Source organism: Vigna unguiculata, chromosome 2, assembly GCF_004118075.2.
Source record: "Vigna unguiculata cultivar IT97K-499-35 chromosome 2, ASM411807v1, whole genome shotgun sequence".
In the NCBI taxonomy this organism is placed as follows: Eukaryota; Viridiplantae; Streptophyta; class Magnoliopsida; order Fabales; family Fabaceae; genus Vigna; species Vigna unguiculata.
Genome location: NC_040280.1, coordinates 30,998,988 through 31,015,289, shown reverse-complemented (window position 1 = coordinate 31,015,289; position 16,302 = coordinate 30,998,988). Strand labels below are relative to the sequence as shown.

General features: G+C 34.5%; 2 protein-coding genes and 1 pseudogene across 16 annotated transcripts; all 3 read left to right on the top strand.

Moving 5' to 3' along the window:
* The first annotated feature begins 110 nt into the window (after positions 1–110).
* On the top strand, positions 111–5,665 carry LOC114170187 (U11/U12 small nuclear ribonucleoprotein 25 kDa protein). Of its 13 annotated transcripts, none has more exons than XM_028055701.1 (7): positions 111–222; positions 742–836; positions 3,914–4,148; positions 4,234–4,339; positions 4,579–4,678; positions 5,180–5,315; positions 5,394–5,665. In XM_028055701.1, exons 3-6 carry the CDS (start codon positions 3,959–3,961, stop codon positions 5,273–5,275), a joined length of 492 nt encoding a protein of 163 aa, XP_027911502.1. In that variant the 5' UTR covers positions 111–222; positions 742–836; positions 3,914–3,958; the 3' UTR covers positions 5,276–5,315; positions 5,394–5,665. The 13 variants fall into 13 exon arrangements, 12 of the variants coding, with proteins under 12 accessions (XP_027911502.1, XP_027911500.1, XP_027911493.1 ...); XM_028055699.1 differs by having other exon boundaries at positions 3,830–4,148; XM_028055717.1 differs by lacking the exon at positions 111–222 and adding an exon at positions 550–640.
* Positions 5,666–6,998: 1,333 nt separating this feature from the next.
* LOC114170154 (AP-5 complex subunit beta-1) lies at positions 6,999–12,252 on the top strand. Of its 3 annotated transcripts, none has more exons than XR_003601047.1 (4): positions 6,999–8,501; positions 8,674–9,113; positions 9,270–10,807; positions 12,024–12,252. XR_003601047.1 is itself a non-coding variant. In XM_028055638.1 (3 exons), exons 1-3 carry the CDS (start codon positions 7,086–7,088, stop codon positions 10,738–10,740), a joined length of 3,327 nt encoding a protein of 1,108 aa, XP_027911439.1. In that variant the 5' UTR covers positions 6,999–7,085; the 3' UTR covers positions 10,741–10,896. The 3 variants fall into 3 exon arrangements, 1 of the variants encoding a protein (XP_027911439.1); XR_003601048.1 differs by lacking the exon at positions 12,024–12,252 and adding an exon at positions 11,340–11,943; XM_028055638.1 differs by lacking the exon at positions 12,024–12,252 and having other exon boundaries at positions 9,270–10,896.
* On the top strand, positions 12,043–13,596 carry LOC114170239 (annotated as a pseudogene).
* Positions 13,597–16,302: the final 2,706 nt, after the last annotated feature.

Genomic DNA, 16,302 nt, shown 5'->3' with positions numbered 1-16,302 from the left:
GGCAAACGCACAACACGGCGGCGTGACCAACGGAGGCAGACGGAGGCGGCGGCGACGTGTCCCACGGAACACCAACAACGATCAACCCTACTCTCCCATCTCTCCCACTTCTCCCGCCCCTTCTCTCCCACTTCGCATCTCCGTCAATTGAACGGCGACGGCGTGACCCACGGAGGAAGACGAAGACGGCGACAGCGACGTCGTGACCCCAACATTGACCAGGTTATATTTGTTTGTGTAAAAGAGTGCTTGTATATTGAAAAACAATAAGTTAAAGTTATTATTTTATTGAAGTAGTATAATATTTTTTTAAAATTATCAAATTAGATAATTTAAAAAATTATAAATAAAGGTAAATAATGACAAATTATAAAAGAAGTTATGACTTTAATTCAAATATTGTTAAAATTAAATTGTGCTCTATTAACATAATTTTTATTAAAATAAAAATAAAACTGTGTCACTTTAATATAACTTCAGTTATACCAATAAACTAAAAGAAAATCATTTGGTAAAAATATCAATAATAGAACCCTTCACTTCACCCAACATAATCAAAACACATAACCATAGAAAACAAAGGTAAATAAAATAAGAGTAGTCATAGTTTTTTCAAGCTTCAATCTCACTTTTCAGACAGGTTGGGTTTACTCTCCTTTCTCATATTCTCTAATCTAATGTCATACAAATAAATTTTTCTCGCAATTTCTTCTTATTCTTCTTCTTCTTCTTCTAAACCAGGCCACACCAGTTCCTCCAGGTGAGCATTCCGGCGACCCTTGGCGGATTCACGTGAACCACAAAAAGACTCCAACGATCCCCAGCGTGACTTTGGTGTAAGTAACAATTATTGCACCCCTTGCTTCCTATTAGTTGTGTATTGTTGAAATATTGATTGAATGAATTTGTGAAGTTGACGATTCTCTTATTCTGTTTGTGCTTACCAGTAATTTCCCTTTTCTGTGCGTTTATATTATAATTGTTCGTATTACTGATTGTTGTTTATGCCAATTATTTGTTGCCGTTTGTTTTCCTTTACTGATTGTTGTCTTCAATGTCTAAGTTTTTTATTGCTTCTAATTTGTGTAATATGAATCAATTGCAATGTGAATGCCGATTAGCATAAGAAGTTCCGAAGAGGGTGCTTGCAGTTGGGTTTAATAGGCAAGCGTTTTTCTTTTTTCAGAATGCCGTGCGGCTTAAACCGGCATACCGGACCATGCACCCATGTCTAGTTCAAATCCATAATAATTTGGATTTTCAACTTTCCACATCCTCAACCTGGACGATACTCAGTCTTGTTTATAGAATCCTATTTTATTTTTCAGATAAATACCACTCAATTTTCATATGAATACTTATAGTTTATTTATATGAATACTTGTAGTGACAGCGAGACACAGCACGAATGTTGGGAACATATTCGCGCATAAGGTATGTGCTTGAGCACCTCTGTTCCATGTTGGAATTGAAACGAGTCCAAGCGATTATCACCAAAGCAGGCTTTCAGGCCCACATTCCTTTCATTGACAAGTTAGTATTCTTTTCTGCACTTTCTCCTACGGGAGACCTCTCCCATGCTCATTCCCTCTTCCTACAAACTTCTATGAACAATTCCTTCCTTTGCAACACTATGATTCGAGCCTTTGCCAAGTCTTCCTTCCCTCTTCAAGCTCTATACATCTACAGCCACATGCAGACCTCAGATGTTGTATCTGACCATTTCACCTACAACTTTGTGCTCAAGGCTTGCTCTAGAGCATACAAATTTGCCCAAGAATTTGGTGAGTGCGATGAGATCACTATTGTTTCCAAAGGGGGTGAAGTTCACTGTACTGTTTTCAAACTGGGGTTTGATCAAGACCCCTCTATTCAGAACTCTTTGCTCTATATGTACTCTCAATGTGGATTGGTCCATGTTGCCCAACAGTTGTTTGATGAAATCAGTGACAAAAGTTTGGTTTCTTGGAATATTATGATATCAGCATACCATCGTGTCAACAATTCTAAGTCAGCTGATTACCTTCTTGAATCAATGCCACTCAAGAATGTTGTTTCATGGAACACTGTCATTGGAAGGTACATCAAGTTAGGTGATATTGAGGGTGCTAGAAGGGTGTTCCAAGTTATGCCTGAGAGGGATGTTGTGTCCTGGAATTCTATGATTGCTGGTTTTGTGTCCGTTAAGGATTATGCAGGAGCATTGACACTGTTTTCTGAGATGCAAAATGCCGAAGTAAGACCCACTGAAGTGACGTTTATTTCAGTTCTGGGTGCCTGTGCTGAAACTGGTGCACTGGAAATGGGAAGCAAAATACACGAGTCTCTCAAAGCGTGTAAGCATAAGATTGAAGGGTATTTGGGAAACGCCCTTCTGAATATGTATTCTAAATGTGGGAATTTGAGTTCAGCTTGGGAGGTATTTAGAGCAATGAGGATAAAGACTACGAGTTGTTGGAATGCTATGGTTGTTGGTTTGGCTGTCCATGGTTATGGTGAGGAAGCTCTGACGTTGTTTTCAGAGATGGAATCTGGGCTTGGTACAGTTAGGCCGAATAGGGTAACATTTGTTGGTGTTTTGATTGCTTGTAGTCATAAGGGTTGGGTAGATAAAGCAAGATGGTATTTTGATCATATGGTCAAGAACTATAAAATTATGCCCGAAATCAAGCATTATGGTTGCATGGTTGATCTTTTTAGTAGATTTGGTTTGCTGGAAGAGGCACATCAGATGATCACGACTTCTCCATTCCAAAATAGAGCCATTTTATGGAGAACATTGCTGGGTGCTTGTAAGACACAAGGGAACATGGAGCTGGCTAAGGTGTCATTCCAACAACTTGCCAAATTGAAAAGTCTAACAGATGGAGATTATGTGTTGTTATCTAACATGTATGCTGAAGCTGAGAGATGGGATGAGGTTGAGCGAGTAAGAAGTGAAATGATTGATTTGCATGTTTCTAAGCAAGTTGGACACAGTCAAATTGATATGACTGAATGTGATAAGCTTTCCTAAATAAACTATTTAACCATTTTTTTATACTGGATATTTCTTAGCTTTCTCATAGTTAAAATATTTTTTTCATAGAATTGTACTGCTAAAGCATCACAATGTTAATTGACATCCCAACTATGTTGATGCCACAATTAGCAAAAATCATCTGCTGCTCCCCAATTTATATAATAAAGGAGAAAAAAAATGGGAGACTAGACGAAAACCAACTAGAAAGACTTATAACATGGAACTTGAAGTTTATCTCTGAAAAAATAATAATTTAAAAGAAGGTACGTTATATCATCATGTACGGCACTGTAAGCTAATGCCAAAATTTGTTAGATGATGATATTTATAGTTTATTCTCATTCAGTTGGTATATTTTAGGTTATAAAAGTGTATTTCTCTTTACAAAAGAGGAAGGAATGAAAAAGATCAATATTTATCTTTTAGCTTCTTCATGCCTTAATGGCAGTTTGAGATATTTTAGAGCAGTGTAGCTTTTAGCTTCCTAACAAAACCCATGTGGATTTTGGCGTTCAATGATATCATATTATCCGTTCATTGTTCTGGGTAAATAAGAAAGAATATCCTGAACTCCATTTGAAGTTGTGTACTTTAGAATAATTAGTACTCTTCCAATAGCCTGTGTGTTTGTAGTAATTATTTTTCGAGATATATTTCAAGAAATGGTGAGACTGAGTAACTATTCTTTCGATTCAATTTGGAGGAGAGGTTGATGTGTTGTTGCATTGTGCTGCTGTTTTTTTTTTTTCTAATAATCTGTAGCCAGTATTATTTGGTAATAAAGGATATTCATTTTACTATGTCTAGGTCAAACAGAATATGTATTGGTGGGTGGACCGTGAATTTGAATACATGTATTTAAGGGACTAGTGTTCCTTCAATTATATGCAGGCTGACCAGAAAGAAAGTTTCTTAGGAAAGCTTGAGAGAAGATAAATGGAAGAATATAACAAGAGCAGCATGAAGAAGGCAAGGCTGAACTCGTTGCTGACAAACTTGCTAGATGATCCTATACTTTCTGATGTTCCCAAGAACCCAACTTTGGCAGATGTTGACACTCTCATCAGCCTTGAATTGGGTAGTGCCATGCGCATTTCTGTCTTGAAATTGGATGGGTCTACACTTGGTAATATTCACATTACTAATAAGTTTTGAAAATTTTAAATTGCGTGTTTAAAGTTCTGATTCACTAGTTGTTTTGGTGGTATAAGACGTGATCGTGATGAATTCGGCAACGGTCAAGGATTTGAAACTTGCCATCAAGAGGAAGGTAAACGACATGGAACAATCTGGCATGGGTCACCGCCACATTTCTTGGTGAGTTGCAGTCTTCTTTTTCTCCCTAGTCCATAATCATTTCTCCTTTCTTAAAATGAGAAAAAAGTTAGTGAACTTCTTTACTTATTCCAGGAGTTATTACTCAATAGCAATTTCGCTTTAATCATTGCGAGTAATTTTGTCAACAATGGTGTAATATTTGATTAGATTGCATGAGTTCATCTCAGGAAATCCTGATTCTGTGTTACTCTACATTTCAAAAACTTATGCATTTGCAGGAAACATGTATGGTCAAATTATTGTCTGTCATACGATAACAACAAGCTCCTAGATGATAATGATGCACTGCAAAATTTTGGTGTACGAAATAATTCTCAGGTATGTCCTTTGCATTCTATCTTCAAATTTATTTTGTATCTCTTCTCTTGTAATTTACTTTTCTCTATATTATTTTCTATTTCCAATATTGGAATTTTAAGTATTACATATCCTTAAAAGAATCGTTCTTCCTGTGGCATTGATTTATTGTGCGGATTCTCTTTATGTTTATGCTCAAACCAGTCCGAAGAAAAACTTTGATAACCCTTCTTTTATGTGAAAAAGGATATGGTTTCCTTGCATCTTACTTTTTTACATTATATTAGTTTATGGTGCATGCCATTTCATATAGAATTATTTTGCTTAGTTTGTCCTACCCATTCCTTTAATGAAATATAGAATTTGACTAAACAAGAAGTTTCTGTTTATGCAGTTGTTTTTGTTCTTTTGTATTCTTATTTCTTTGTTGAACGTTATTTACAAACATTCCTTTGTTTTTCATCTCTTCTCCACTAATTGAATGATATCTTTAACATAGTGTAATTTAATGATAATTCATAGGTTCAATTTGTACCCTTTGTCATGACAAAACAATCACGGAGGCATTCGAAGAGGAGAAAACACCGTTTTTTTCATGGCCTTTGTAAGCGTTCCTGATCAAAGAAGCCCATGATCTAAGAGACTGAAATCTTTGTTGGTACGTGTTGGACTAACAGAACTTCAACATTTAATGTTGTTTCAACTTGCAATCTCAGCCATTACCCTTTTCTTGCAGACAAGCCAGTATCACACAAAGTTCTGTTTGAATCTTTACTAAATGAAAAATGTTGTCTAAAACCCGCGCCCGCTGCTATGTTGTGGTAAGCTACTACGGGTTGTAGGATTCTTTGGCCTATCCTCCTGCTCATGCTTATTGCTGGTGTTATAGCTAAAATGACTTCATATTATTGTACCTAACATCCATTCAAAATTATTTTTCAATTTTTTGCAAACAATTCGAAAATATGTAAATAAAATTACCCCCAAAAAAATATCATTGGCTTATCTGATGTTGATGTTGGTAAGTAGGTGACTTGTCCTTGTACAAGTAATCGGTGTTTTATTTTGTTAAGTAATTAACTCTATTATTATTGTAACATTACAGAGTTATTGTTTTCATTTATTTTTAATGAATTGAATGTCATAATTATCCCATTTTCCCTCCATCAATAAGGAATATCCCATTTTCTTCAGTTCCAATGAGTGTGCAGAGATAAAACAGCGTCAGCATTGATAGAACAACTCCAATGCTTAAGCATCGTATCATATCCTCTAAGATCAATTATTATTATTATTATTAAAAGCTGTAGTTGTAATCATGAAACACTTGTGTGTTAGAGTGGTAACTCTTTTAAGACAATGTAGTTTTTATGTTCGAGGTTTAAAAGTGTGAATTTTGGATATAATGTGAAATACATTATACTCTTGTTATAGGTTATTATGTTTCTCAACAATGTCATTTGTGCATATTAAAATTGAAGATGCTAAAAGCTAGAATATCAAAATGGTTCTTATAAAAGTGCAACAGTTCTTTTAAGAGACAACCTTATTATGGAAGGTTGAGGCGAAGAGTAAAAACTAATAGTGTTTAGATGATGAATTATAAAGAATAATTCATTCTTATAAATGAGTTATTTGAATAACAAACTTAAAAATATTTTGAAAATTAAAAAAAATATAAGAAAAATTGATTACTTAAAATTAGATGATTTTAAAAATTTACTTGAAAAAAAATGAATATATTACTTTTTCTTTGTATTTTCTTTTTCCAACTTGACATTAGTTGGAACATTTAAATTGTCATTTTTTTTTCTATAGAAAATTCTCTATTTAGTTAAAGTTGGGGTGTCATTGACTTTGTGCGGTTATTATCAACATAAATTTCTTTTGAAATATATTTTATAGATATCTTTTTTTCTCTGGTATAGGTTAATGTTATTTTTTAGTAATGGTGAACATCAATCTATTTTTGTATTATTATTAAACAATTTTTCTATTAACGTTAATTGAAATTATTTTTAATTGATGTTAGTCAAAATATATTGACGAAGAATAAGTTAAAGTTAATTTTTATCAATAACAAAAAATCAATTTTTTTCTCATTTTTTTACTTATAATTAAATTATTTTTCTTTTAATTATTTTTATTTGATGTTATTAAAAATGTATCAATTAAAAATAAGTTATTTTTAATGTTAATCAAAATTCCTTTTTTTCTCACTCAAATTGACAAGTATTATCTGACAATAATCTCTACATCGGTTTGTATCCGAAAAAATTAATTTATCTATACACAACGATTAAAATTTAATAAATTTAAATTGCATTATTTCACAAAACATTTAATTCAGATTTCAAGGGACAATAGCTTCGAGAAGGTTTGGCTCTGACGTTGAGGTTAGGAATAAGCAGCTAGGCTCGTGAACGACATGGCGGAGAAAGCGGCGGCGCCACCACCACCGTCGAAGCCTCTGACATCTCAGGAGTGGGAAACCCTAATCGAGGACTTCCAGAATGGCGTCCACCACAAATGGAACTCTCTGGATCCTCTCTTCGATCTTCTCCTCTCCTCTCTTCTCCGCAAGGACTTCCCTCTCTTTCTCAAGCTCCAACTCCTTGTCTTCCTCGACGAATTCTCCCTCTCCTTCCTCACCTCTCACCACCATCTCCATCGCCTCGTCGAAGCGCTCAAAGCTGTTGTCCATGCGCCGCTCGACGTTGCCGCTTCCACCTTCAAAGACCAGTTCATGGTCTCTGCCACCTCGATTCTCATCTGCACATCAGAAAACGTTGCCGTCGAGGCCCAAACGGAGACTAACCTGGTTGAGCTGCTGCTGACAGTTGTAAACCGGCCTAATTTCGGTTCGGACCGGCAAACGCGCGGCGTGGCGTGCGAATGCCTGAGGGAATTGGAGCGATGGAAACCGGGATTGCTCTCCGATGTGGTTGGACACTTGTGGAGTTTGTGCCAGAGCGAACGTACTCACGCTTCGCAGTGTTACCTCTTGCTCTTCGCATCTGTGATTCACAGCATCGTCGCTCGGAAACTCAGCGTTTCGATTCTCAACACATCGGTTCCGATGATCCCTTTCTACGCGCCTAACTGTGTGACGGATTCGGGCTCGGGTTCAGGCTCGGAGTCAAGTTCGGGATTGAATGTGAAGGAGTTGAGGAGGGCGTTGTCATTTTTGCTGGAGTGGACGCTAGTGATGACTCCTTTCGGGATGATGGAGTTTTTGTCTATGATAATTCCCGTGGCTGTGGCATTGGAATTGCAACCTTCCATGCTGAAGGTGCAGGTGTTCGGGATGATTCATTCCTTTGACCCTGTTCTGTGCCATGTTGTTTTGAGCATGTATTTGCGTTTCTTGGAGGCATTTGAAGGTCAAGAGGGAGAGGTTTCTCGCAGGCTCTTGTTGATTTCGAGAGAATCTCAACATTTTTTGGTGTTTCGCTTGTTGGCTATCCACTGGTTGTTGGGTTTCAATCAGTTGATTTTCGAGAAGACGAAGCCCACCATCGAATTGTGCTCCACTTTTTATCCCGCTTTGTTTGATCCTCTGGCTTTGAAAGCCTTGAAGCTTGACCTTCTTGCGTTTTCATCTGTTTGTGCTCATGTATTGAGGCTGAAAAGTGGTTCTGATGAGTTGATTGATCCAGTGAAGCTGTTTGAAAATGGTCTTGTTTGTGTATCTTCTTTCAAATGGCTGCCTCCCACGAGCACCGAGACTGCTGTTGCATTTCGCACCTTCCACAAGTTTCTGATTGCTTCTTCTTCTCATTCTGACAATGATCCTTCCACCGCAAGAAATCTGTTGGACTCTGCCATTTTTCGCACTTTGCAGGTGCTAAGAATGTTTCTATTTTAGAAGTTGCATTCTAGTTATAGGACCCCCCCTGTATGTTAGTAACTGAAAAGTTCAGATTCCATGGTTAATTGCTGATGCGGGCTCATTTCTTTTATCGATGCTGTGGTTTAGGCATGATGTATTCAAGTTTCTTTGTTTTGTTTTCCAGGGATTGCTTGTGAACATGATGTTGGAAAGTAGAAGGCTGGTTCCTGTTGTCGTAGCCTTTGTTGATCGGTTACTCTCCTGTCAAAAGCATTCTTGGTTGGGTGAGTGCTTACTTCAGAAATTTGATGAGCACTTGCTTCCCAAAGTGAGAATGGATTATAAGTTGGTTTATTGCTTCCCAATATTTGATAGAATTGCTGAAAATCAGACTATACCTCCTCGTGGATTGTTAGAGCTGCTCACGAACTTCATGATTTTCCTTGTGGAGAAACATGGCCCAGATACGGGGATGAAATCGTGGTCCCAGGGAAGCAGAGCTCTTGGAATTTGCCGAACTATGCTTATGCGCCACCATAGCTCTAGATTGTTCCTTAGATTGTCTCGGCTGCTTGCATTTACATGTCTATATTTCCCTGATCTGGAGGTCCGTGATAATTCAAGGTATTGCATAGTGCTGCCTTTGACATAACATATTTTCTAGTTTTCTCCTTCACCCCCTGGCTTATGAATTGTTTCTTGAAATTGAAGATAACTGAAAGGTTTAGAGGGCATGTAAAAATTGTTACCTACCTGTGCTGATATACGGTATTTTTTCAGGATTTACTTGCGTATGCTGGTCTGCATTCCAGGGAAGAAGCTTAGAGACATCCTGAACTTCGGGGACATGATCGTTGGAATTTCGCCATCATCACATCCAACCTCATTTTTTAACGTTCAGTCTCCTCGACCTTCTCAGAAATTCAAGTCATTTAAAAACTTATCATCCTGCATTCACCTTGAGCGTTTGCGCCCATTGCTAGTCAAACAATTTTGGTCTCTGTCGTTGTCAAATTTAGTTGTTAGTAACGCCAATCCTACTTATCTGGAGAGCATCAGAGATTTCAAAGCTCCTGTTGAGGAAAAGGAATTTTCTGACAGTTCCAATACACAGATCATTCCTGAAACGTTAAGGATAAATCAGCCACAAGAACCACTCCGTGTTATGGATTCTAAAGTTGCAGAAATTTTAAATACATTAAGGAAGTACTTTTCCTGCATTCCCGACTTCAGATATATGCCAGGTCTCAAAGTCAGAATATCATGCAGTTTAAGATTTGAATCTGATACTTTTAATCGCATGTTGGGAATAGATAAAACTGTCCCATCCTTGGAAGAGATAGACACACTTCCAGCTATATATGCTACTGTGTTAAATTTCTCGTCATCTGCACCATATGGGTCAATTCCATCCTGTCGTATACCTTTTCTTCTTGGTGAACCTTACAATAAAGATCCTGCGTCTCAAAATGTCTCCCTAAGTATTGTTCCTGTTGGTGTCAATGATTCCAGAGAAGAGGAAAAATTAAAAGCTACTGTTGTAGTTGATTTGGAACCCAGGGAACCCACACCAGGTATAGTTGATGTTCACATTGAAACAAATGCAGAAAATGGTCAAATCATCCACGGTCAACTTCAAGGAATCACAGTAGGTATAGAAGACATGTTTCTCAAGGCTATTGTCCCATCAGACATTCCAGAAGATGAAACACCTCGATACAACTTTAACCTGTTCAATACTTTGTGGGAGGCATGTGGCTCATCCTCCAGCACTGGCCGGGAGACCTTTCAGTTGAAAGGGGGTAAAGGGATTGCTGCCATCGGTGGAACTCAATCTGTCAAGCTTCTTGATGTCCCTGCAGCCTCTTTGATCCAGGCAACTGAGCGCCATTTGGCATGCTTTGTTGTAGGTGTGAGTGGGGAGCCACTTATTGATGCTGTATGGGAAGGGGGAATCATTCAAAATGTCATTTGGGAAGATGCTTCTCCTGATGCCACTTCTGTTTCTCATCACGATACAGGTCCACTCCGTCTTACTTACAATGATGAAGAGTATGAGAAAGGGGCTATTAGCAATACCAGGAAAAGAAACCTAGGTTGTTTTCATGTTCTAATATTCCTTCCACCGCGGTTCCATCTCCTTTTCCAAATGGAAGTTGGAGATGTTTCAACTTTAGTTCGTATCCGTACAGATCATTGGCCGAGCTTAGCGTACATTGATGATTATTTAGAAGCTTTGTATCTATCATAAGAGCTCATGTTTCACCCGCATGGACTAATGCAGAAAGATGAGTAGTCCTGAATCAGCTTGTGATAATGTATGTTCTTTTATTTTTTGCTTTGCAAAACACAGTTTGTTTATCCGTGGACTGTAACTGTGCTGTACAATAAGAAATCATTTTTTCTTCTATTCATTTTAAGAGTCCATATTGGATGACATTTGTTCTCATGAGACAAATACATAATTGTATCATCAAGATTTGTTTTTCCCATGATGATAATTGAGAACAATTTTGCACTTGATATGGAATTACTATTACACTCCAACTTGGTTTTCTATGTGTAATATGCTAGCAAACCTGACCTTTGGAGGTATAGCATATATTCCTTGTAAAAAATATGTGGGTTTGCAGTTCTATAAACATAAGTTTTTTAATTCATGAAGCCAAACCCACCTAGTAGAAAAAGGTATTTGTTGTGCTTAAACTCTATTGTAGCTTCATATCTTGCAGTTCAAAAAATTCAGTCACTTCAGTATTATTATATTGGAAAGCTTTAAATCAGCAACGACGGAACTAGAATTTCTAAGATTGCTTGAAATACAATGACGACATACAATCTCTCTTGCAGGTTTTGTGAAGATTTTGTCCAGCCTTTGCAAGGGTGTTTTGATTGCTTGTAGTCATAAGGGTTGGGTAGGTAAAGCAAGATGGTATTTTGATCACATGGTGAAGAAGTATAAAATTATGCCCGAAATCAAGCATTATGGTTGCATGGTTGATCTATGTAGTAGATTTGGTTGTAAAAGTGTATTTCTCTTTACAAAGAGGAAGGAATGAGAAAGATCAATATTTATCTTTTAACTTCTTCATAGCTTTAATAGAAGTTTGAGATATTTTAGAGCAGTGTAGCTTTTAGCTTCCTAACAAAGCCCATTTGGATTTTGGCGTTCAGTTATATCATGTTATCCTTCATTGTTCTGGGTAAATAAGAAAGGATATCATGAACACCATTTGAAGTTGTGAACTACTTTACAATAATTGGTACTCTTCAAATAAACTGTGTTTGTAGTAATTATTTTTCATGATATATTTCAAGAAATGGTGGGACTGGGAAACTATTCTTTCAATTCAATTTGGAGGAGAGGTTGATGTGCTGTTGCATTGTGCTGGTGTTTTTTTTTTTTCAATCCGTAGCCAGTATTATTTGGTAATAAAGCATATTCATTTTACTATGTCTAGGTCAAACAAAATATGTATTGTTGGATTTGAATACATGTATTTAAGGGAGTAGTGTTCCATCAATTATATGCAGGCTGAAAGATAGTTCCTTAGGGAAGATTGAGAGAACATAAATGGTAGAATATAACAAGAGCAGCATGAAGAAGGCAAGGCTGAACTCGTTGCTGACAAACTTGCTAGATGACCCTATACTTTCTGATGTTCCCAAGAACCCAACTTTGGCAGATGTTGACACTCTCATCAGCCTGAATTGGGTAGTGCCATGCGCATTTCTGTCTTGAAATTGGATGGGTCTACACTTGGTAATATTTGCATTACTAATAAGTTTGAAAATTTTAAATTGCGTGTTTAAAGTTCTGATTCACTAGTTGTTTTGGTGGTATAAGACGTCATCGTGATGATTCAGCAACAGTCAAGGATTTGAAACTTCCCATCAAGAGGAAGGGAAATGACATGGAACAATCTGGCATGGGTCACCGCCACATTTCTTGGTGAGTTACAGTCTTCTTTTTCTCTCTAGTCCATAATCATTTATCCTTTCTCAAAATGAGAAAAATAGTTAGTGAACTTGTTTACTGTATTCCAGAAGTTTACTGTATCGCTTTAGTCATTGCGAGTAATTTGGTTAACAATGGTGTAATATTTGACTAGATTGCAAAAGTCCATCTCAGGAAATCCTGATTCTGTGTGACTCTACATTTCAAAAACTTATGCATTTGCAGGAAACATGTATGGGCAAATTATTGTCTGTCATACCATAACAAAAAGCTCCTAGATGATAATGATGCACTCCAAAATTTTGGTGCACGAAATAATTCTCAGGTATTGGAATTTTAAGTATTACATATCCTTAAAAGAATCGTTCTTCCTGTGGCATCGATTTATTATGCGGATTCTCTTTATGTTTATGGTCAAACCAGTCTGAAAAAAAGCTTTGATAACCTTTTTTTTTGTGTGAAAAATGATATGGTTTCTTTACATCTTACTTTTTTACATTATGTCAGTTTATGGCGCATGCCATTTCATATAGAATTATTTTGGTTAGTTTGTCCTACCCATTCTTTTAATGAAATGTAGAATTTGACTACAAGAAGTTTCTGTTTATGCAGCTGTTTTTGTTCTTTTGTATTCTTATTTCTTTGTTGAACGTTATTTACAAAAATTCCTTTGTTTTTCATCCCTTCTCCACTAATTCAATGATATCTTTAACACAGTGTAATTTATTGGTAATTTATTCCTGCATAGGTTCAATTTGTACCCTTTGTCATGACAAAACAATCACTGAGGCATTCGAAGGGGAGAAAACTCCGTTTTTTTCATGGCCTTAATAAGCGTTCCTGATCAAACAAGCCCATGATCTAACAGACTGAAATATTTGTTGGTACATGTTGGACTAACAGAACTTCAACATTTAATGTTGTTTCAACTTGCAATCTCAGCCATTAGCTTTTTCTTGCAGACAAGCCAATATCACACAAATTTCTGTTTGAATCTTTATTACATGGAAAATGTTGTCTAAAACCTGCATATAGTTGTACCTAACATCCATCCAAAATTATTTTTCAATTTTTTGCAAACAATTCGAAAATATGTAAATAAATTTACCCCCAAAAAAATATCATTGGCTTATCTGTTGATGTTGGTAAGTATCATATCATATCCTCAAATCTTCAGCAACTTTGACAACAAGAAATTCTCTTGCTAGTTTATAGTATTTTGTTTGTCGTAAGTTTGTTGAGGGAATTAAAAAAAAAATCTCATTTCATGGCTGTCATTTGAGCCTACGACATTCGTATTGGATTGGGCCTGAAGAATGACAAATGGAAACGGAATAGCCCATGTTTGTATATACTGATAATTGAGATTTATTTACTTTGTATATACTTAATTTACAGTCCTATTAACAACCACCTTAGTTTGTAATTATTCTTTTTTCCTTACTAATATCAGTATTTACAATAGTGAAGAATCTCCCTATAAGGTAAGGAGACAAGTAATGTATGCATGTGAGAGCTACAAAGCCTATTTAAGTAAACAATCTACCACAGAATTAAGAAGAACCCTAAAACACAATATGCTTTGTTCAAAGAAAAATCTTATCATCACAGATCTTGATGTGTTGCAATAATGGTCAGACAACAACTGAGGAACCTCCTACACGTGCTAACTGAAATTGTCACAACACTCTTTTAGAAAGATAAGGACATCACTGTGAGTTAGACCTGAAAAAAAAAAAAACCAACCTCGTATCTGACATAAATTCGAAGAAAAATTGAGTACACCGTAATATTTATAAATTCCTACCGTAATATTTATAAATTCCTAAGCATATTTTAAATTTCAAATATTAGTTTTAGTAAGGTAATTATTAAAAAAAAACATTTTATAAACTCAATAAAACCATAGTTCATTATAAAGTTATTTTTAAAATGATGGCTTTTTTTATATTAAAGTGCAGTGTATTTATTTTATTTATTTAAAACTAAAATAAATATTATAGAAAGAAAAGTTTAACCTAATATAAATAAAATTCAAATTAATTATATGCATTATTATATATATAAATGTTCTGTAAGCACTTAGGTTCAAGTTAACAACATAATCTATATTTATGAATGTTCTACTTAAAATGTAACATTCATATTATATAGTTGTAAATGAAATCGTGAAGTTATAGACATTTTGTCCTTGATATTGTGAAAAGGTAAAGTGATAGTTATCCAAAACATTAACATAAATTAGGTGCTGTAAAGAAAAAACTAAATAATTAAATTATCCTAAACAAAAGTATGAACTAGTGCAAATGAATTGCCACATTACGACAGACGTACTCACAAAAGTGATGATATTGCAACAGCGGATACAAACAGATAGAAACATAAAAAGTATGACACAAAAGACATTCAAAATAAAATTTATATATATATATATATATATATATATATATATATATATATATATTAAAAAATTTATATATTTATCAAAATTAAATAATTTAATTTCAACAATAAATAATTCAATCTCTTAATTATGACATTAAATCAATATTAATATAATACAAGACAAGATGTAAATTAAATGTTTGAAACTCAATTTTGGATTTAACGCCCACATAATAGCTGGTGAGAATTAACAATAATAATAATAATTAAATTCTGTAATTGTAATTAAATGTAATCTTTATTAACAATATATTTTATTCTATCCTAGTTTATGCCCGTACTTTTATTCAATTAACACTACCAATATATTTTATCCTCTAAAAGTATTATTTAACTGTAGAAAGTCAAATTCGGTCTTGAATGTACAATTCTATTCTTTATAAATTGCAATTGCACCTTTCATCTCTAAATTTTTAAAATAAATCTGATTTTTTTAAAGTAATAACTTATTTAAAAAAAGAGAATTATAATATATTAAAATAAAAAATTATTATTATTTTAAAAAGAAACATATAAGATAAATACATAAAAAAAAACTTAAACTTTAAAAAAAAAAAAAACTTAAAATAGTACAAACTCGGTCAATATGATATCAGATTGTTAATAGGATTTTCTTTTTTTCAGAAATAGTATTATTAATTACTTATTCATGTAAGATTTAATAATAAAATTCAAAATTACATTTAAATACATATTATAACTTTGTGAACAAATTTTCTTTTACTGTATACTGCATGGAAGTACTAGCACAGCATAGGATTATGGGTTAAATTGGTCAAACTTTAATTAATTATTTCTTAAATAAATATTTTTTAAATAACAAATTATTTTAAAAAATAGATAGAATTTTATTCATTAAAAAGGTAAAAAATACTTATTTTTAAGATGTGTAGATTGGACAAACATATAAAGAATAAAATTTGTTTATTTTATTAAAAAAAATTAAAAATAACACAAACAAATCATCCTGTTTTAACTTAATCGATTGTTGTAGTTTGACTAGTGAGGTTGTAAAAAAAGTTTATTTTATAAAAGAAATATTTTACACTTAATCTTACTAGCTTTTCAATGACTCATATTAGTATAAGTTAAAAACTGTGTGGTTTATCTTGATATATAAACTGGGAACAATAAAAATAAAATACTTTTTATCTTAAATACAATTTTAAATATTAAAAGTCATCCTGAAAAAGCATCTTTCTTAACATGGAATGATTTGGCCATAAGCATTTTGTAAGAGATATAATGGGAATATAGGACAATTTTGTAACGGAAAATTTGTCGATTTCCTTTTGATGTTTTATAATGGCAAATTACACACTCTTTCAATCTGTCACTAATTCAACTTCAAAGCTCATTCAAAAATGACAACACTTTCCATCTGTAACAAACCATTGCCACTTCTCACTC